At 47.0% G+C, this 21,872-nt stretch overlaps 1 protein-coding gene across 1 annotated transcript in view; it reads left to right on the top strand.

Annotated features, from left to right (window-relative positions):
- MN1 (MN1 proto-oncogene, transcriptional regulator) overlaps nt 1-15,405 on the top strand; it is a 35,389-nt gene extending 19,984 nt beyond the window's left edge. The window contains exon 2 of the mRNA XM_081892892.1: nt 15,148-15,405. Within this exon, the coding sequence (XP_081749018.1) occupies nt 15,148-15,332 (185 nt within the window). The 3' untranslated portion in view covers nt 15,333-15,405. The remainder of the gene's footprint in view (nt 1-15,147) is intronic.
- The last annotated feature ends 6,467 nt before the right edge of the window (nt 15,406-21,872 follow it).

The following is a 21,872-nucleotide window of genomic DNA, read 5'->3' as shown; positions in this document are numbered from 1 at the left end:
CTCAGAAACTATCCCTTTTCCAACTACAGAGCTTGTCAGAGTGGAGGAACATTCTTAAGTCTTGTCTTGTAGCCAGTGAAATGTATTTTTGTTCCACACCCAATAAGGACTTGTTTTTATTAATTGAAAACTCCAGATCAGGTAATCTTAAAAATAAAAATAAAATTTACATATGAAAGTATTAATAATGAAAGCAGGAATTTTGGTTCTGCAGTTTGGCCTATTTTATTTGTGATTTTAATGATTTATAATGAATATCTTCATCGCATAGCTGAATATGCTTCATTTATTTATTGCATATCCACATCATTTGCATACCTAGCCAACTCAGTTTTTAACCTTCCTGTTTTCTGGATAGAGTTCATACTGTTGACGTCTTACACAAGGCATCCCAGTAATAAGGTGCAAAAATAAATTAAAATAATCTTTCTTGCAACTTATATAATATAGACTGACGTACACCCCGTGGCTGGGATCCGAAAGAGCAACTTTAGGCGTGCCTATTGATGGATGTGCATGCCTGAAGAGGGAGGTTTCTACCGGCAATGCTACGTCAGGCCACAAACCGTTCTCAAAACTCTCATGGCATTAATAATTTTATATAAACTGTTCTCTGAAGTCTGGCTGGAAAGTGGAATATGAACACCTTATCAATAAATATTGCCTATTTCTCACCAGTCACCAGTTCTCTTCCCAGGTTGTGCTGTTGCACTGAGGGTAGCTTTTTTCTAAGAATCCTCCTTCCTGTTACAGTAGTTCCAGATCCTACGGCACCTTATGCACCTTATACTGTTGAAGTCTAGCTTCTTTCTTTTAGCTTTCTTAGTTTAGATACGTCCTTGATTTCATTGTGCGATGGCACAGTAACAAACAAGGGCTTCCAAGGATTCAAGCTGACTGGTGAGAAATAGGCAATATTTATTGATAAGGTGTTCATATTCCACTTTCTAGCCAGACCTCAGAGAACAGTTTATATAAAATTATTAAAACAATAAGCATCAGAATACAAAGCAATAAAACAGAGAAGACTAGCCACTCTTTGTCATTGGAGTAGCTCCCCTCTGTGGCACGAAGTTCTTTAGAAGCTGCTCTGGTGGGAGGAAGTGAGGGGTCAGTGCTGGGCACTGGGTGGTGGCACCTCACAAACGGTTTCTATTCCATTCCCCACACATCCTTCTGCTCTACATTGATCTGGAATAGGTACCACTCCCTCAATCTGTATTTGCACAAATTGAATTTTCATTCCACCCATGCATATGCATTGAAAGAACCAATAAAATCCAGGGACGACTTCTCTTTTTCAGCTGTTGAGATTGTGAATTGTGGCAGGATAGTTAAGAAGTAGCCAACCCACTAGTGCTGGATGCAAGTGTGGTTGTTGTTGGCACAAAAGGTTCCTCACAGACACTGATTTGTTCAGTGTTGTGTCTGTTCTCTCAGGTCCCTCCTTTTGGATTCGTTTCTTACAATTTGCTTTTGACTGAAGCTGTATACACACCATAATTTAAAAATGGATAAAAAGCACACCGCTCCCAGAGAATCCTGGAAACTGTAGTTTCCTCTCACAGATCTTCACTTCCCAGCATCCTTAATAAACTACTGTTCCTGGGATTCTTTGAGGAAAGCCATGTTCATTAGATGTGTTTTATTTAAATGTATCTTGTGTATGCATCCAGCGGCAGCTCAACTCATTTGCTGCTACACAATTTGTGCCGCTCCACAGCCCAGTTTCATCTCTGTGTTGCTTAGCTAATAGAGGAGCAGGGGCCACAGTTCAGGTGCCTGGGACATTCAGTGGCATACACCTGTTTCTACCCCGTTAGGCTCTCAAAAGAGGATGTTCTTGTGACACAGCAACCTCCTGGTCTTTTTAGGGCCTTTGTGAAAAGTCTAAGGATGCAGCATCACAAATCTGTTTAGTGACAGCCTCCAAACCTTTGAGCCCCCTCTGCTTGCTTCTTCCTGGTATATCACATTGACCCACGTGCATCTGTCTTCGTCTAGCTATTTTTGGCAGGCGCCTCTGCATAGAGGGCAAGGACTTTGCAGGGCATAGTTGAGTGAGCTGCTGGGAAGGGGTGAAGCGTTCAGGCCACACACCTGTTTGTGACTTGGTTGATCTGTCTTAAATGTCCTCTGGCCGTGGGAAGGAAGACAGGCCCGAGCTTTGCTTTAGAGCCACAGAGAATGGGTCCTCGGGAAAGCGGCAGGAGCACCGTGGAAGGAGAGACTGCTGGGTAACGTATGCAAGATAGTAAAAGTAAATAAGGGGGGTCTCTCCCTAGCCCTGACCAAACTGCGGGAGGCAGTGGAAGACAGGAGTGCCTGGTGTGCTCTGGTCCAGGGGGTCACGAAGAGGCGGACACGACTAAACGACCAAACAACAATCCTTAGCCCTTAAGACCATGGGTCCAGTCCAGGGCTTCAGCCAGCCTGGAACAGGAACATTGGAGCCGTGTTTGGGGCATTTCTGTTTTAAAATAGCAAAATGTGACTGAGGAAGGATAATGCCAGTTCTGCATATTTTTCTGAGGGGACTGCGTCTTAATGTTGCTGTGTAGATTTACGTCATTAAATCAGAAAATAATTTGAGCGTTTGGTATCTCTTTGTAAATTTGTCTGACACCTATAGAGACATTTCCGAGCAGATCTTTTCACACTGATAATTGTGCAGAGGAAGATGTGGTGGGCCTTCCAAGAGTATGGAAATTCAGTTACAGGTTTTGCGCTTAACAGATAGACCTCGCCCAGCTGCAGCAGCAGCCAGACCCTGATGATATTGCTTTTGCATCTGAACTGTTAGGAAATGGAGCCCTGGCTGTGCCTGCCTCCTCCTGTCTGCCCAGCCTGTTCGCGTGGCCTTGGGCAGCTTGTGTGTGCCAATGAGAGACTAGTGGAAATGTCAGGGGTCAAGCTGCAGACAGGCAGGTCAGCTTCAGCCACAGCCTTGCATAGTGCAGAAACCGGGAGTTCTCTCTGGGGAAGATTAACTCTTTCCAGCACTTACTAAAGAACGACAAGCTGCTGAGCGCGAGTGAAGGACAGGCTTCGCCTTGCGCTGCACTCTCTTGGTTTGCACAGTAACTGGGATCAAAGTTTTGCTGCATCTCCACATTGGACTTGAAAGACCCCAGGGTGTGACCATCTGGGGAGCCTTGTAGCTTTGGGCTTATGCACCTTTCCTATGCACTTTAAAGCTCAGTCGGAGCAAACAGCATTATGTGGAAAACCGAAATTGACGTTTGCTCTAACTGAGCGCTAAGAGCAGGTTTTCATGGGGAAAGCTCCAGAGTAAAAAAAGCCCACCCCTTGGACATGGAGCTTTAAAGCACGGACCTGTGCCTGGAAAGAGCAGAGCAAAAATGGACAAGCCCTTAGTGGATCCCGAGACACAGGAGCTGATGTTGCACCTTTGTCCCAGGGATGTTAGCAGATGCTGGGATAAATCTCCATTGACCCTCTTTGTACAGCCCATTTAGAGGAATTTATTCGGAGGCCTGGATGCAAGTCCTGCCTTTGCTATGTCCTTGCGAAGTTGCCTCCTTCCAGTTTTTCTAAGAGTTGTCACAGCAGTTGCAATAAAGCATGTTGCAAATGCTAATAGCAAATAATCTATAGGAGTCCTTTGGCCCTCACGTTGAATGCACTTTTGTGTGTGTTTTTTTTAAAGTAATATTTATTGAGATTTCAAAAAATTACAAAAAATAAAGAAAAAGAAAACAGAAAAACAGAAAAATAAAAACAATTAACAAACAAGTCAATCTTTCCATGTCTTATCTTTCATTTGCTTGTTTCCTTGACCTCCTCACACCTCCCTTTTTTGTTATCTAGTTCAATTAGTTATTTCAGCAAATCCTTTCCATCTTTGTTTTTATCTTAATAATTTATCTTAATATATTGTAACTTTACATTCTCACCCATTAACAATCCATTTTTACTTAATCCTTTATAACGTTAGTGCTAAAATCACATAACTTCATTCCAGCATCCTTTTAACATTCCTTAATTTTACAATGTTTCTGTAAATAATCTTTAAATTTCTTCCAATCTTCTTCTACCAATTCTTCTCCCTGATCTCGGATTCTGCCAGTCATTTCCGCCAGTCCCATATAGTCCATCACCTTCATCTGCCATTCTTCCCGGGTGGGTAGATCTTGTGTCTTCCAGTACTTTGCAATAAGTATTCTTGCTGCTGTTGTAGCATACATAAACGTTGAATGCACTTTTGGAGGAGAGGAGAAAAGTGGGGACAGCTCTCTCTCTTCATATGGTTTTTACCTTGCTGTTTGGGGGATCCTAAAGCATGCTATGAGACCATATGGCTTTCACAAGATGGGCAAAGCCTCACTTGAACCATCCTGACTGACGTGGCGATTTTAAAGATGCTTTCTGTAGGAAATGCACAATGGTCTTGTGTAACTGGAAACACAAATACCTTACTCAAAAAATAATAATACTTTGGCTGAATCCGTATTGCCTGTTTCTTTTTAAAGCCCTCATGCAGCAGCAGTCCCTTGTGGGGGCAGTGTCTATGCTGCAGCTACAGTTGCATTTGAAAGGTGCATGAGTGTCATGGGCATCTACTGGATAGTACCCCTGGTACCTTTGTCTACTTACTCAGAAAATGCTGGTAAATAATTCATTTTGTAATAAAATGAAACCTTTTATAAATTGACTGTATTTAGAAGCTGTACCACTGGGAGTGGGGAGTGTTCCTTTTCCTTCGCCCTCTCCATCCCGCCCCCCTTGATCCCTGTTCCAGGTTCTTAGGGTATGATTGGGGCATGGAGGGTAGTCTCACAGGCTGATACCTTGCAACTCTAAACCTCTTCTTAGCAAAGATTCCCTGCCTGGATGGCGCCAGCCAAAGTGGAGGGCTGATTCTTACGTGTTGCTTGAGGAAATTGACGTATCCTACATAGTTGTAGTTTTTCTTGTTCATTTGTTTCAATCTAGGCATCTCTTCCCATAAATGTCTCAAAGTGACTTAACAAAAAATTGGAAGTAGAGTACAAAATACAGCGTTAAAATCTGACATGCTGTTTGTCCTCTGATGGGCTTCACTTCCGCAATGAATGCGAGTCCTGAGCCTCGAAAGCATGAGTCCGAGAGGTTTTCCACTTGTCTCATGCTTTCTAGGCCCAGGTCTGAGCAGTTTTGCCTTTGCCCTGCCACTTTTCCCAGGAAAACCTGCTCTTCAGTGATAAACTGGAACAAACAGCAATCTGCAGAAAACCTCATTGCTATTTGCTCAGATTCAGGGCTAAACTGCAGGTTTTTCCAGGGGAAAATGACAAGACAGACAGTGTGGATGAGCCCTGATATCATGCAGACAGATGAGAAGGTTTTCAAAATCATAAAACAAATCCCTCTAAACCCCCATAGACTCAGTCACCAAACAAATGCCCCCCAGTACCTTCAACTGCTTCAGAAGGGTGAGGGGTGAGTCCATCAGGCAAGGCCTCCTTCCACCTGCCTTGCCTGACCCTCTAGTCTCTGCTTCTCAATTTGTATTGTATCATTTTATGCACTGTGGCTTGCCGTTGTTTTATTGATTATATTTTAGAAATTATTTATTGTAACTGTGGAGTGGATTTCTGTTTAACTTTTATATGTTATTTTTATTTAATACTTTTCTAATGATTGTTGAATGTTACTTTTTTGATGTAGGTTGCCTATTTTAAAGTTTTATTATCACATTTTTGTGTTGCATTAGATTGTCATAAGTTGTACATTTTTTGTTTCTTCAGCTTGTAAACCGCCTTGAGTATTGTAAGATAGAAAGGCGGTATACAAATTAAAAGATGATGATGATGATGAAAATGAGCACTCCTATGTCTGGGAGAAAGGTCTTTTGCTTGATGCCAAAAAAATGTCTGTGTTGGCACCACTTCATCAGGATTCTTACAGAAGGCATTTCATAGGTGGAGGACAAGGCCTGTCCTCTTGTAGCCAGCCTCTGAATTGCTACCAAAATGAAGGGCTTCTGACAATGACAATTTAGTCAACTTAGTCACTTTACACAGAGGATGACCTCAGATGTTCCACAAGATGTTGGTCCTTAGCTATACGAATCAGAAGTTTGAGTTGGACCCACAAATGAATTGGCAGCTGATGCAATTGAACTAGAATCGGATGTTATGTACTCCTATCATGTGGCCTTTTAGGAATCTTGTCACTGAATTTCCTGCTTGGCAGGGGGTTGGACTCGATGGCCCTTGTGGTCTCTTCCAACTCTATGATTCTATGAATTCTGCACCAGCTGCAGTCCCTGAATAGTCTTCAGAGGCAGCCCCTCATACAACGCATTGTTGTAATCCATCCTAAAGGTTGCCAAGGCACAGGCAACGGAAGTCACTTGTTCAGAGTGCTTCGTAATGGCTGCCATTACCTGGCTTTCTCCCCATGTATTCAGTTTTTGGACTTTCATTTTCCCTCCAAGGTCCATAATATTCTGCTTCTCAGTGTGAGAGGCTGTCAGGAGCAGTTGGTGATATACTTGAGTAGTGTACCCTATTCACTATTTAGGTAAGGGAAAGAGTAAATAGGACAGAAACATGACAGGGAAAATGTTGCCCTATGGCAGTGCAGTTCAGAGGCTCCGGCTTTGTTTTGGAATGCGGTGGTTATGGTTAAAATATTTTTTAAATTGGCGGAATACAATTTCAAACTGATATAAGTTGGTGAGATATGAAACCATCTTTAATTAGGAGGAGATACTGATAGCAAAGGAGTAGGGTGGCTCCAACATCCTCACACTTCCCAGGTTGCACCGCGTAGCCTCTTGTTAAGTTGGCATGTGCTAATCTCACTGGCTAAGTACACTGGGAGCCACTGGAGGAGTCTGTGTCCATTCTGCTCTTCTTGAGCATGTGGCTGTCTCTTTGCTTTCGGCAAGCCAGGTTGGCAAGCTTCGCTCTCTGTTTATGAAGGGAGTCCCATGTGAGGGGCCTTTTTCATGTTGAATTGAAAGCTGCCTTTGAACTCCATGTTACTCTGCAGGGAATTGTCTCTTTCACCTAAAGGGCCCCACGGGAGAGCTTTCTATGGGAAAACGTCTTTGGGGTGTTGTGGTGACCAGACGTTAGCCACACCCTGCTTTTCAAGCAACATCCAGCCTCTTCTTTTGCAGTACACAAATCTGTGGCTAGGGCAATGTCCCACCTGCAAGATGATGCTCTTAAAAGTTGCTGAAGGTTTTCAATGACTAGCTCTCCAGTGGCTGGGATGGGGGGATGTTGGGGCAGCAAAAAGTCAAGCATGAGAATGGAGGTTGCTGCTGTCCATCTTCTTTGATGGGCTTCCCTTCTTATGGCTCACACACACTTCTGCCTGTCCCCTGGCTAGAAAGTACAGGGCCATGTGTGCTTTTTGTTTGGCCTGCCACTTTCCCTGGGAAAACCCGCTGTTTACTGCTAAATCTGAACAAACCTCAATCTGCAGAAAAATCAAGGGGCGTTTGTTCCGATTCAGCAGTAAACAGCAGGTTCCCCTGAGGGAAAGTGGCGGAAGAAGCAGAAATGTGGACAAGACTTCAATGTCAAGAAGGTGGCAGTTTATTTCAGGTGGGCTGGATATTTAAAGACGCAAATGCTGTCCCAAACCAGTAGATACAAAGTTGAGAATTGGAGGTTGTTTAGGTAACCAGTGCTGAATAATTTTTGGTTTAGACAAAATGTTTGCATGCCACTGGAGTGCCTCCTTTCAATTTCTGCTATGGGGTGGCCAGAATGTGAGGAAATGGGTGTGGACTGCTGGGGGCACCCAGTGCACTCTGGGCGGTGGCTGCTTCTGAAATGTTGAACGTGGCCACAGAGCCTGAAAGACAAATGTTGCCCCATCACAATAGAGGCTCCAGGCACCTTTCCATGGCATTGATTCATGAGCCTTGGGTTGCTGGTGTGTATGCTCTGACCAAGAAACCTTTGGGGGGGGGAGGTCCTGAGCCAGATTGCGAGGGAGGCTGGGTGGTTGTGTTCATCTTTTGCCCTCTTGGTCATCCTATTCAGAACTGCTTTCGCTGCACCTTCAATTTGCACCGGGTAGAAAGCTTCTCTGGGGGGACATTTCTGATGGGAGCAAAGGACTAAAACTCCCTTCCTCCATGGCCATGGCCCCAATACAGCCACCAAAAGGCTATACATACACTGTAACGAATCATCACACACAGATTTTCCTTTAGCTTTGCCTGTTGAGCACGAAAGAACTGTTGCCTCCTTTTGTGTGTGCAGATGTTGGCCTCTGCCTGGAGGGACAGCCTGTGCTTTTCCACTGCTGCCTGAAGGTGGACATGCGAGAGCCAGTAAAGAGCTCCTTCCTCTGTGCCCTTCTCTGCATTGTAAGCCTGTGGGAAGTATCGGGTTTTCTTCTTTTTCCTTTTGGCTGGTAAATGGAAGAGCAGCAGCTGTGCCTTTTTGGCCCTGGGTGCCTGTATGTGTGATGGGGATGAGGTCAGCCACTGCTGGTTTGGGTGCAAATGTAGCCTGTCTTCATAGCACCCTCCCTTTCTTCAGCATCACAGGCCCTTCCTTTCCAGACCTTGTCAGTCCTCCTCGGTGGAGTCAGTGAGGTTGCCTCCCACCTTTGCTCCTTCCTTTGCCTCCTCCATGCAGAGTCTCCAGCAGCAGCAGGGCCAGCAGGAGAAATTCGCTCTTCGCCCTCTCACCGCTGTTAGGCCAGCCTTCCACTCTGGGTGGAAATACAGTACAAACCAAAACGACTTAGTAGGAACATACTCCCAAGGTGTCTTAGTTTCCAGCAGGTCCCTGCTATCTGCTGGTATCTGGTTTTCTCGGCAAAAGCCAAGGGTCAGCAGCTCCTTTCCAGCTTTTGGAGCCTGAGAAGCAAAACAAACATCCTTGCAACATGGCCTGATACATGCTCTCTTTAGAATCTCAGGCAGCACCTCCATTAATCATCCTGTCGGTGAAGGAAGAGCCTTTGAAGATTAGAGGACACTTGCCAGGGCTGACAAGAGCTGCTGCAGGAAGGGCCAGGCACAGAGGAGGCGGCATCAAGGATAAATGGGCTCCTTCCCAATGCAAGTGTGTGCATTCATGTGGAGGGGGGGATCCCACCCAGGTTTCCCTCCCTCTCCCGTCTCCATAGTGAGTGATGATGACTGCTAATACTTCAATGACTGGAGCTGGGAAGAATGTCCCACTATGCATCACCACAGCGTCTGCTAAAGAGCCTTTTGCTTTCTCTAGAAAAAGTGGTTTTTGCAGAGTGAGTGGCATGGCTATAAAAATGCTTCTTCCTGGCCTTTGGAGTGCAGCCAGTTCCTAGGCAAGCCAAGTGTCTCATGCCATGATGCTACTGTTTCAGATGTGTCTCTCGTTGTGGGCTTAAGACATGCTGAGCATACGGGAGGATCAGAAACCCAGATTTTGAAGCATGCACTTACTTAGGAGCTGTGTGTGCCTCCTTGAGCACTGGCCAGAGGTGCAGCAAAAGCATCTCCATCCAGCAGCGGGAGGCTGAACAACTGGAGGGGGGAAATGACCCATGCAAAATGGTTTTGAATGGCTACAAGTCACGCTGACTGAATGCCACCTCCAAGAGTCATGGTCTGCCTCTGAAGACCAGTCGCTGAGGAACATGCGGGGGGGGGGCTGTTGCACTGCTGTCCTGCTTCTGGGCTTCTCAGAAGCCTCTGGGTGGCTGCTGTAGGAGCAGAAGGTTGGGCTCCTTGGACCTTGAGTCCATTCCTTCAGGGAGGGAGCGAGCTGAGCCTCTTGGAAGGAGCTTGTGGGAAGGAATGTCGTTTCTGCTGCTGTTGTAAATGGAGAGGAGTGTAAGCTTCTGCTTCCAGTTTTAAAAATGGTGTGGTCATTTCAGAAAGTGCTGTGTGGGACAGTGGTGGGTGCGCATGGCGCATCTCCTTTGCCTGGCATTGACCGTGACCCCTTTGCGGATGAGCCTTTCTGTTCAGTTGCAAGAGCAGATTGCTCCGTTGGTGTGAAAGGCAGCGTGTAGCTTGTGTCAGTGTTCTGTCCTCTGAGTATTCTGTGGTGTGCACAGATGCACAGTTAGGTGTCCAAACCAATATGTCAAACTGTCACGGGGGAGACTTAGTGAAAAAGATCTTGTCCTAAGGCAGTAATTTTAATAGCGAGATGCAGCAGCAGCAGCAGCAGCAGCCCTGGAAGCCACTCCCACTGGGGAGTGCTTGGCCTTGTGCACCAAAGCGCATGACGGGGGGGGGGGGGAGGAGGAGGGAGTCTCCCAGAAGATGGGGCTTGAGCCTTCAGCCTTAACCTTAATCAAGGAGCTTCACGGTTGGCTGGCCACAGAGGGCCGAGTGCCATCGGCCAGCCCCACGCTGGGCTGGGAGGATGCAACTCTGGCTCAGCCGACGACTGCCTGTAGCTGCAGGGCTTTGTCAGAGCCTTCTGAGAGGTGCAAGGGATGAGCCTTGAGGCAGGTCTCTTCCTCCTGCGAGAGCAAATTGACAGCGCTGGGCGGCCAGACCTTGACCAGGCTCACAGTTGCTCCTTGGCTGTGTGTGTGTGCATGGCCTGTGCTGCCGCCTCCCCCCCCCCCCCATCGCTTCAGAAGAAAGAGACGGCTTCTGCATGTCTCCTGCTGCCTTCATTAAGCTGCTGGTAGGCTCATAATTCAACATTCCTTGCAGGTGGTGATGTGTGAGATGCCTTCTTTGCTGGCAGGTGATATTTCTGAGGACTGGTGGCCTTGTGTGCTGCTTCTTCCTGCTCCTTGCAGACGCAGAAGGATGCGTGTGCCCGAGGCTCCTTCTGAGGGCAGGTGCTCTGAAGAGAGAGGCAAGGCCTGGCTCTCTCCTGCACCCTGTCCAGTTTCCCTCCTGGTAGCGGCAGCACTGCCTCTTGACTGCTGCCACAAAGAGTGCTAAAGCAGAGCCCCCGCCCCCCTCCCCACTGAGCATCCTGGCCCAGGGTGTGCCTGGACTCTTTGTCCCCACGTCCTTCTCTGTGCCGCTCTGCCTTGGCAGACCCCACCCTGAGAAGAAAGGGTTTGTGGGCTTGTCTTTGGCCCCACGTTCTCCTTTGCAGCCCCATGGCCCCAGCATTTCCTTGGCTCCTTGCTTTCCCGCCCCCTGCCTCATTGTTCCGCTTCCTTTGGACTCCCTGATCCTCAGCCAGCGTTCTGGCCCCTCCCTGGAGCTCCCCCTTGCTCCCCCTCTGTGGCTGCCTTCTGGCTCCCTGGAACGTCTTCTCACCTCCCTTTCAGCCTCCTCGGCGGAGGCTGCTTGTCTTCACCTGCCTAAGCCTCTGTGAGAGTTTTCTCCAGCCCAGCTGACCTTTCATTCTCTTACAGAAGCTGGCTGTTGGCAGTCTCATGTTTTTAGAAATCTTCACTGAGCATGTCAAAATATCCCTAAGAACGTAGGAAGAATCCTGTTTGGATCAGGCCAAAGGGGCCCCATGTATTCCAATGTCCTGCTTCCCACTCAGCCCCCCGATGTCTCTTGGGGGGGGGGACCCCCGCCCCGCCCACAAGCAGGATATGAGTGCACTAGGCATCTCCCAGGTTCAGTCCCCAGCAGCTAATATTCAGGGCCTGTGGGAAGGTAATACGCAGCCATCGTGACTGGTCATCTTTGCCTCTGATAGACCTTGTGTGACATCGCACCTGCTCAGCTCCTTGCTACTACAGGCATTCCTGCCACAGAACCCTTCAGTGCACTAAACGAGGTGGCAGGAAAGGAGAGTGCAGGTGCTGTTTAGAAATGCCACAGAGCTGCTTGCTGTGGTGGAGAAGAAGGCAGAGAGGATACTGAGAAGGCCGACAGATGGACCTCCTTCCCCTTTGCCATTGATGTAGCCAAACTTTCATGAGGCCACATTTTTGGTGGGATCTTTGGCTTGAGCGGCACAATCAGCGTGGATCCTGTCACTATAGTCTGCCAGCACTGATGGAGGCAGTTTTGTGTTTATGTGGGACCGAAAGCTCCATGGGAGGATCAGATGGGAGGTTTGCACAATCCCCAGTGAGATCAGGGCATAAGGTTTTTCAATAGCAAAACTTGCTGCTGCCGCCGTTTTCAGCCATCTGGTTAGTGAGTCTGGATAGGCACCCCTAGTTTGTGGATTTCTCTATCAAGGAGGGGAGAGGCCTAGATTTGGTGGAGTGGTGAGATGGAAATTTTAAAAGAAAATAGTAAATAATAGCTGCCAGTGTTGAGCAGACTCCAAGGCTTAACCGCCCTATCTCCCGTTCTCTGGGAAACCCTCATACAAATATCCACCAAGCCAATTCACTTAAAACCCAAGACAGGATTGTGCCGTCAAATTTGGCACAGTCTGATGTTCTTGTGATCTCCTGAGCTCCAGTTAGGACCATGAAGGAAAGGAAGAATGGACTAGATCAGTTGGGGCTCACGTGTGTTCCTTGGCTGTACAACTTGTGCTGATTTGAACTCATCTCTCGCTCATGAGACTCGGGCAGGGTGGTATGGTATTTTAAAAGGTACAATATATAATAATGAAAAATGACCTGTGTTTATTTAACTTTGTCACCAAGACAGAAGTGTCTGCTTAGAAAACTCTTGCATTGTGCTCAGGCTAATCTCTTCAAGGCTGTAGGGAGCTCTGGAACTGCAAAGTGGCCTTCAAGGGGGTGCTTTCCTGCTTTTTAAATCTGATGACAGTGTGAACTGCTGTGTGTGTGTGTGCGCGCGCGCAAAAGAGTCTGCATTTCTAGGCCTGGATCCAGGCTTTCCAGGTCTGGGTCCAGGAACTTTTATTTTTGCCCTAGTGCAAAAGCCCACTCTTTAGTGGTGAAAACAATTCCACGGAAAACCTGAATTGATGTTTGCTCTGATTCAGCAATAAATACTGGGTTTTCCTGGGGAAACCAGTGGGGCAAAAAAAAAAAAAAAATGGAGAAAGAAGGTGTGTGGATGCGCCCTTAGTTTTGATAAAGGGAGGCAGTTCCTAAGCTCCACAGGAACCAGGTTTGTTATTTTAGAGGCTGGATTCTGGGGGGGAAACAGCAATAGAAAAAATAGCTTCTTGGGAACCTCAACTTTTCCTTTCCAAGTTTCTATCCCTTATGGCTAAAAATGTATGCTTGAAATTGTGTGCACAGTCCTTGGGGGAATTCTAGAAGCCAGAAGCACAAACTTGATGTTACCTATATTGTGCAACTGTCACCATTCACATCCGTTCGCCATCTCCCCTGGGAATGTCTAGTTGAAGCTGACATGCAGCGTGATGCCATTGTGTTCAGCTTTTCCCTGCCCTTGCACCACTTAATTGGCTACTGCTGCCTATGTATTTGGATGGGGGGGGATGCTGAATGCTGAACTCTGCGACATCATGTCATGAGTCTGATTCAGCTGTTGGAAGTTCCCAGGAGAGGTAGGGGAGAAATGCAGATTGGCCATCTGCACCAGGGAAAGTCCCATTTGGCCCAAGGTGGCAGCTGCATAAGATTTCCAGTAGTTTTGGGATAGAGGCAAAGACACCCACACATACACACACCCACACACCCGCCGCAAGACAATAAAGCAAGAATAAATTATGTAGAGAGAAAACAAAATAAGTTATGCAAAGTAAGAGAAATTTACTCTTTCCTTGGCACAGAGTTTGGTTTTTCTGGGTGTGGCAGTTGCCATTGTTTGTGTGGTGAGTGTGCAGCCTGTGGCTTAGGGTAACATTCATTATTTGAGACGTTGGATTTCCCATCTTGAGGGGAGAATAGAGGGAGGGCAGGACCTGCAGTTGCTTTCAAAGGCAACCTGGGACGCAGGCAGCTTCTTTCCCATGACCATGTGCTCCAGGTAGGGATAAGGGAGAAATCTGATTGGTTTGCATTTAAAGTTTGATCTGTGGAAGTGCTACTGTTACAGATACAACATAATGCTCATTCTGCACTTGCAATAAATCAGTCTTTTACTGTGGCAGTACCTACACTTTAGAACTCCCTGCCTGCTGATAGGCATGTGTCTTTGCTGCATTCTTTCAGACCCTGCTTAAAACCTTTTTGTTTAGTCAAGCCGATCCAGACATGTAGTTAAATGCATTTTGTCTTTCTTTACCTATTGCAGATTTTAAATGCTTTCATATATACTTGTTTAAAACTTCTTCTCTTTTTACTGAGAATTTTAATATTTTATTTATATTATAATAAACTGCTTAAAGGGGTTTTCCCTGCACAATCAAGCGGCATATAAATTATGTTGTTAAAATAAAGGTGAACCTACCAAATTCACATGAAACAGCCATCCTTTTACATCCACACTTCTCCAAATTTTGCAATGCAGTTCTCTGGTCAAGTAATGTGAACAAAAATGAATAATGCCAGCCTGCATAGGAATGCATGTATTAGTGAAAATGGCTTTGCAGAAATGGTACATATGGTAAAATTCCATACAAACATTAGCAGAAATCCACTGATGAATTTTCATGAGGACTTTTTTTAAAAAAGCAAACTAATGAGAAAATATGGAGAAATGGACAAATTAGAAAGTGAAATTGGCAGATTTGCCCATCCCTCATTTCCAGTAGTGTCTGAGTTTGGTCTTCAGGGCAGGGGTGGTGGTGGATTAGGCTGGGTGGGGAGCGGTTGGGCACCCGTGTTTCTGCTTCTCTCTCACCCAGAAAGTGCCGTAATTCGTCACTGCTAGCATAGCCTTTTGCATAATAATGCCAGGTTGTGAAATGTTTGCTTTTTACTTTGATACCTTCAGGGTTTGCTGCCTTGAGATATGGGTATTATTGTCAAGTGTGTAACTTCCTTTAATAAAGAGATTAAAGATACAGTGCAAGTGATTCAGATTTCTTTAGTTTTAGGGACAAAAGGCTAAGCAGAACCTTGCTGCATAAATGCAGCTTCTGATTTATTTGATTTCTATAAATTTCTATAGCACTGTACCAAATGATACACAGCTTGGGGCGAAAGAACAACTCCTGTGGACCCTTTGGCTCCCTCCCTCCCACTCCTGCCACACTCCCCTTCCACCCTTCCTTCTTGACAGATGTCATTGACTCCCCTCCTCCTCCCACATTCCTTTCCCTTCTTCTTCCGAGAACATCCCAACTGCTTGAGGCTGCCATCAGAAGCCTGAGAACATTGTGCATTGAGTTATTTCTGTTGTTGTTGTTGTTGCTGCTGCTGCTGCTACACTGAGCTGACCATAACCTCTCTGTCTACCCTCTGCAGCCCACGACCTCCCCACAAGCAAGTCCTCGGCCGCGGCACAGAGTGGCAGCCATTTGCAGTGCCTTTCTGTCCACTGCACGGACGACATGGGCGAAGCGAAGGGCCGGACTGCGGTGCCAACGTGGAGATCCCTGCACTCGGACATCTCTAACAGATTTGGGACTTTTGTGGCTGCCCTGACTTGAAGAAGAAGAAGGGGGGGGGAGGATCTTTTCTTTTCTTTTCTTTTCTTTTCTTTTCTTTTCTTTTCTTTTCTTTTCTTTTCTTTTCTTTTCTTTTCTTTTCTTTCTTTTTTTGTTTAAAGGGCCACTCATGCGAGTTGGACTCTCTTTCTAGGTTGGTACCTGCTTAGCGGCATAGAGACTGGAAAGGGTTAATTTAAAATAAAGCTCACCTTGATTTTTTAAAAACATCTCTCACCATGGTATGTTCCTACTGCTAACCCATCTGTAAGATGCGTCTGCCTGAAAGATGGGTGCCCACCCACAGGAGGACTGATCTCGGCTGCCTGGCTAGCTGAGGCCTTCCTTGTCTCTCGGTATGTTGTGATGAGGCAAAACGGTTTTACTTTGTACACATTCCCCCGCCATGCTTTGTTCTGTCCTGATTAAAATGCTCCTCAAAGTGAAATTGCCACCCTAAAGCCACCAAAGGGATGACGAGCTTTTGTGCACCTCCTGCAAGCCAAACCTGTCATGCTCAGTCCAGGATTCAGCCTGTACTGTTTCTTTCCAGAGAGCGAAACTAGGAGGAGAGGGGGAAGGGGGGATGCAAGCTGCTCCCCCCCCATTCCTGCTGCCTGCCTGCTTTTTTGTCACAGAGTCTCATCCCCATTCTTCTTGGAGCAGCCAGAGGGCCAGGCAGAGCCACTTGCCCAAGCAGGGGACAGAGCCGTGTGTCTCCGTGGCAGCTTCCCTCCAAGGGCACCAATGCTCACCCCAGGCCTGTGAGCAAGCAGAGGGTGCTTTTCCTTCTTCCTCGCTCCTGATGCTGCCGACCACCTTGGGGAGGGACAGAGTTTGTCTCGGCTGAGCTCAGTGTTGTTCCTGGTTGTGTGACAAGTGTATGCTTCCTTACAGGCTTGCATTGCTAAAGCAATTGAAACAGGGATTTATTAAATTTCATTTTAAAAACCTATTGTCATCCTGTGGAACTGGGCTGAGGCAGCTGAGGGCAGGAGTGGCTGCTGAATCCTTCGGGCTCTTCTAGGGCAGGGCTAAGCTGTGACCCTGTGGCAGAGCCGAAAAGCTGGGCAGGCCCCACTCTCTACCGTGCTGCTGGAAAGTGCTAGTTTCATTGGTGGTCCCCCCCCACGTCTCTGTCCAATGAAACTAGCATTTGCTGGAATCCACTGGCCATCATCATTTGGGGCAGATTTAGCACAGGCCAACCAACCATTGGCTGGAGTCTAATGGAGCCCCCGGTTTTTCGAGGAGTGTTTCAGAGGAACGCATCCTGTGCCATTAACCCAGGGAACCCTAAAAAGAGATGTCACGCAAGTTGTGTCCCTCCCATCACTTTTAAGCAGCATTGGCACTACTGAGTGGCTTTTTCCAGTCCCTCTGCTTCTAGGGTTTGAGCAAGGCCAGCGCAAGACATTCTGCCCCCTGAGGCAAAGGGGCTTTTGAAAGAACCAGGTAGTCTGAGGTTCTGCAGAACCTCCCGGCTGACCATGCCTTGCTCTGGTGAAGAATCCTGGGGAACCTAGGTAATTTGGCAGACTGGGGCATTTGGGACCAGGGGATCCAAATATTTTCTGTGCCTCTGCCATTTTCCAGTGTCCAAAAATAGCTCTTAAATTTTAAGAGTAGCACAAGCACTCTCTGGGGCCACCTCACTAGAATATGTCACTGCAGAAGGACCTTGCTCAGAGCAAGTCCTGGGTGGTCCAGTGCCACCAGCAAGACCTGTGGGAGCACTGCTGGTCCATTTGCTCCTGGGGCACTAGATGGTGGGCATGTCCACATTTGCCACCCCTCCCAGTCCACTGCCTGAGGCAACAGTTGCTGGGTGGTTAACAAATGGACTGGCCTTATTTGGGCAAGTGTGTGTGAGAGAGAATTTGGAAAGGCCCTTAGAAAATGCCAAAAATGTGTTGGTAAGGCCACATGAGATTTAGAAAGCTGCTTGAGTGATGTGGGTGTCTGCCACAGTCTGCAGTTCCTTTTGTGATCCAGTTCCTGCTGCTTCCATCTGTGCACTTCAAGGGCTCTCCTGTCTGTCTGTGCCTCCCACTCTCCTCTCTCTCTCTCATGCCCACATGAGACCCCTTCTCCCCTCCCATGGCGCTAATGGCTTCTGCATGGGCCAGAAGAGGCAGGCTGAGCATGATTCGCAGGCTGAACACATTTTGGATTCAGAAGGGTTAATTCCATAGCCAGCTTTAAAGCAGGGTGCCTGTCGTTTTAGCTACTTGAAGCTGTACGGGCAAGTGGTCACTGGCTGGCATTGCCTTGATTTTCTGAAGGGAGGATCACAGCAAAGGGAAACCCTAAGGTGTCAAGGACTTGTTGGTCTTCAGATCAGCAGTCCCCAGAAAGAGCCTGCTAGCTTCCACCTGTCTGGGCCATTGCTTTTCAGGCACAGGCTGTTGCTGCAGCTTGATCTCCTCCCAAGCCCTTGGGGGCCCCCCAACCATAATACTGTAAAGCCGTGTAAATGGTGAGGTAATGGGAATGGAAAGTTGTGGAGTGGGAAGGCACCTCCTCTGCCTGCTTTTGGGCAGGGTGTATTGCAGCTAGGAAGCAGCAGTCCCCAGCAAGTCTATGTTCCTTGCTGATGGCCTTTCCTGGGATGAAGGAAAGGCCCTTTTGGGCTCTGGGCAAGGCAGTTCTTTCAACCTTTGCCTCACTGACTGCATTTTCCTAACTTTCTGTTCTTCTTCTGGTTAGTTTCCTCTAATTGGAGGAAGCCGCCTCCTCTTTCTTAAACCCAAGAAATTCAAATGAAGGCATTTTAAATGTCTACTCAGATTTGTGTGAAATTATTTTCATGTAGCTAAAGCTAGATTTTACATTTTCTTCTTTTCTCCCTGCGAGATTTGCAACTCCAGGCCAGCCGGAGAGTCTTTGGTCCCTTCCACATGACCTGTTCACTGAGCATTCGTTCTGACTTGTGTCCAGGATGGGTAATGGACATGGTGTCATCCAGCAATCATCCCATGCTCTCCTGTGTCTTTGGCCATCATGCTCCTTCTCCTGAAAAGTCTGGCTTTAAGGGCAGTGGGAATTTGGTCTGTGACTGAATCCCCCTCCCCCTCTGCTGCAGGAGGCAGATCAAAACACTGCCTTGCAGGAATGAACTTGTCCCTCCTTGCTGCAGGCACATTGAAGAGAAGGAAGCAAGGCCTGCTGGGCAGGAGATCTGCTACTCAGAAGGGCTTGGGTTTCCACCCTTTGGCACCTGCCCAGAGCCTCCCCCCTTGAGACCATGCAGATGAGCTGCTGTCTGGAGTCCCAGTCTAGGAGCACTGTTGGCCTGGGGACATTCCCATCAAACCACAAATGATTATTTTAAACAACATTAATTTGTTTTCTTTTTAAAATTATGCTTTCTTGAACAATCAACACAACTGAAATTTTAAGTCTTTAAAGAATATGAAAATTATTAAAGAATAAGAAATTAATAATGATAACAAAACAGGAACTTTAAAAACCATCCAGTAGATTAAACTCTCATTCAGGCAATTTGGTGGGGGGGAGAAAGTTTCCAAATTGAAATCTTTTTCATTGCCAGAAACTACTTTTGCAGCTAAGTAAATGGATCTCAGCAAACCCCTGCTGACAGCTTCCTGTTTGGTACCCACCCCATGCAAGTTGGAAATCACAAGAAACTGGCTGTAGACCCTCGTATTGGGGAGAGATGGCTGATTGGTTGCTTGCCCTAATTGGCACTTGGGCAGGGAGGATAGTCTGCTTTCATGGCAGCCAGAAAATCCTCTCCAAAGCTGGATGCTCCACCGAGCAGCCTGGCTGTTCCTTCTGAAAAGCAGGGTTTCTGTCAGAACCGTATTCAGGTTAATTTGCTCTGACATTGGTCTGAGTCTCTGCACACGCAGAACCCTCTTTCCTTGAATTCTTAGATTTCGCCTCACTTCAATAGGAAGTCCGGAACTGTTCAGCAGAATTCTTTCTCTGACGATGAAAACTGACTTACAATAAACGAGAAACATTGGACAACTCATTTCTGCAGAGAGATTCTAAGATGAAATTTCAGGGGACTCCCACTTTGCTGCTTTGTGTTCAACACCCCTAAAACAACTGCAGCTTTAAAAACGGTTTTTAAAGACAAAATGATGCTATTAGTTTGTATTGAATCTAATTCCTTAAAAAGAAATCCTTTTCCCAATCCCTGACAAATCCTTACTGCATAGCAAATTCAGCCTGACAAACATTATTGCACATGTAAGATATGAATGTGGAGGGCAATCTGTAATCTACCCTTTCCCCTCCCTCCTCTCGCCCCCCTCCCCTTTCTGGAATTTTTGTTTAAATTCATTTCTCAATGCTTGGTTGGAAGACTGTGACAAAAGCTCATGAAAAGTGAGTGTTATTTTTTCTTTTTTAAAATATGTAAAGTGCAGTCTTCTGTATTCATGCATATTGTATATATCTGTATATGTTTTACTGAGCAACTAAATAACAATAAATATGATGTTAATGGTGACTAGTGGATATTTTTGCCTTAAATTGTGTATATCTTCTCTCCTCCTCCTCCTATGTTTTGGAGTGCTGCAGGGAGCGTGTTTCTTTGTCCTCTTCTCTGCTTGTTAGCTAGCTTTGCCAAAAGAGAGGGGCAAGGGCAACATGTGCTCGCTTATCCAGAAGGGCTGGGTGGGTCTGGCCAAAGCTCATCTCTGCCTCTTGTGGCCCACAGGGGGGTGGGGCCCTCCTCCCTCCCAGCTGTAACATGTCAACACCCTTTCATAATGTGCTTGTTTGAGACCAAATGTTTCCAGCTTCTCTCTAAATGGGGCACCCCCCCCTCTTTTTCACTGCCACCCACATCTGTGCCAATCAAGGAATGCCATTTTGATGATTTTAACCTTTTCTTTCCGCAGATCTCCAAGAGTTATAGCGATGCCATTGCTGTTAGCATAGTAGGCGGGCCAAATAAAGTAAAATCTGCAGGGCAGGTGTTTGCAGATACTGGGATCCCTTGAGGCAGAGTGGGAGCAGGAAAGTAGAGATAAGACGTGTCTCCGATAGTTTCTCTTGCAGCAGCACCTGCATCCCTCCTAGATCAGACGAAAGGCGTGTCCAGCCTCCACTTCCCTACCGTGGTCAAGCACATGCTGTCAGCAAACCTACAGACAAGACATGAGCACTATCGCCCCCTTGGGCCTGATCCAGCAGGCCTTTCTTCCGTTCTGGAAGTAGCGCACAGCAGTCACAACTGTAGCCTTGGAGAGGCTTATTGCCCATTTGAAAAGTTGTCTAATTGCCCTTTGAAAAGCCAACTTAAGTTGGTAGCCACCATTACAAAGCAAGCAGGTTCCATAATACTTCCTCTCAGTCTTGAATATCCCTCCACATACTTTCATGGGATGACCTCAGCTTCTAGTATTGGGATGGAGAAACCCAAAGTGTCTCCATTCACCTTCTCCACACTATGCATTGCTTTATGGACCTCTATCATGTGCCCCCTTCGTTGCCTTTGGGGAAAGAAACAAAAAACTAAAAAATGTTGTTGCTTTTGCTGCTGTCTTGGACCAGGAGGATCTCCAAAATGCCTGGTGCAGTTGGACAGGCTCCTCTCTGGAGGAGAGGAGGACAAAAGAGGCCCTTTTGTCTGGGCTATTCGGCCTCTTTAGAAGACCTAGAACCTCTTTAGTACAGGTGTTTGATAAAGGGTGGAACTCCTTTTAATATGCAGTAACTAGCAAAATGCAGACATTGTGTAAATTTGGGGGCTGAGGGCTAATCCTTTTGTTTTCCTCTTGAAAAACCTGTGGGATTTCCGCAGATTGACGTTTGTGCCAATTTAGCACTAGAGAGCAGGTTTTCCATGGACAGCGGCACGGCAAAGGGGAAACTGCTCAGACAGGTGCTTTCTGGCAATGGGACGAGCAGAAGTGTGGCTGAGTCCTGAGTCTGTCTACAATTTTCCTCACATCCCTCCAAGTCCCAACCAGTTTTGGAGGCAATCCAGGCAGGCGTGTCAGTGGGATGGATGGGGGTCCAGTGGCTTGATAGGCATGCAGGTCATGATCTGCACGGATCAGCGGAGGAGAAGGCCCTCTGTCTCTGTGAACACCTGCCAGCGAGTGAGCCAGCTGGTGTGAGGGGGCCTGGATTGAAACATTTAAAAAAGAAAAGCCCCATGGAAATCTCCCCCTAATAGTTGTGAAGAGCAGGTTTGCTCTGTGCCTGTTTGGTCCCGTTTCACGTGCTGCTAACTCAGGATGGGCATCTAGTCTCCTTCCTCCCAGGGGCATAGGTAAAGCGACCCCTGACCATTAGGCTCTGGGGTTGCGGCGCTCATCTTGCTTTATTGGCCGAGGGAGCTGGCGTACAGCTTCCGGGTCATGCGGCCAGCATATCGCTTTTCAGGCTGAGGGAGCCGGCGTTTGTCCACAGACAGCTTTCTGGGTCGTGGCCAGCAGGACTAAACTGCTTCTGGTGCAATGGAACACCATGACAGAAACCAGAGCGCACAGAAACACTGTTCACCTTCCCGCCGCAGCGGTACCTATTTATCTACTTGCGCTGGTGTACTTTCAAACT

This window comes from Podarcis melisellensis (genome assembly GCF_964234715.1).
Source record: "Podarcis melisellensis genome assembly, chromosome: 16".
Taxonomy (NCBI): Eukaryota; Metazoa; Chordata; class Lepidosauria; order Squamata; family Lacertidae; genus Podarcis; species Podarcis melisellensis.
This window is presented reverse-complemented; position numbering and strand designations above follow the sequence as displayed.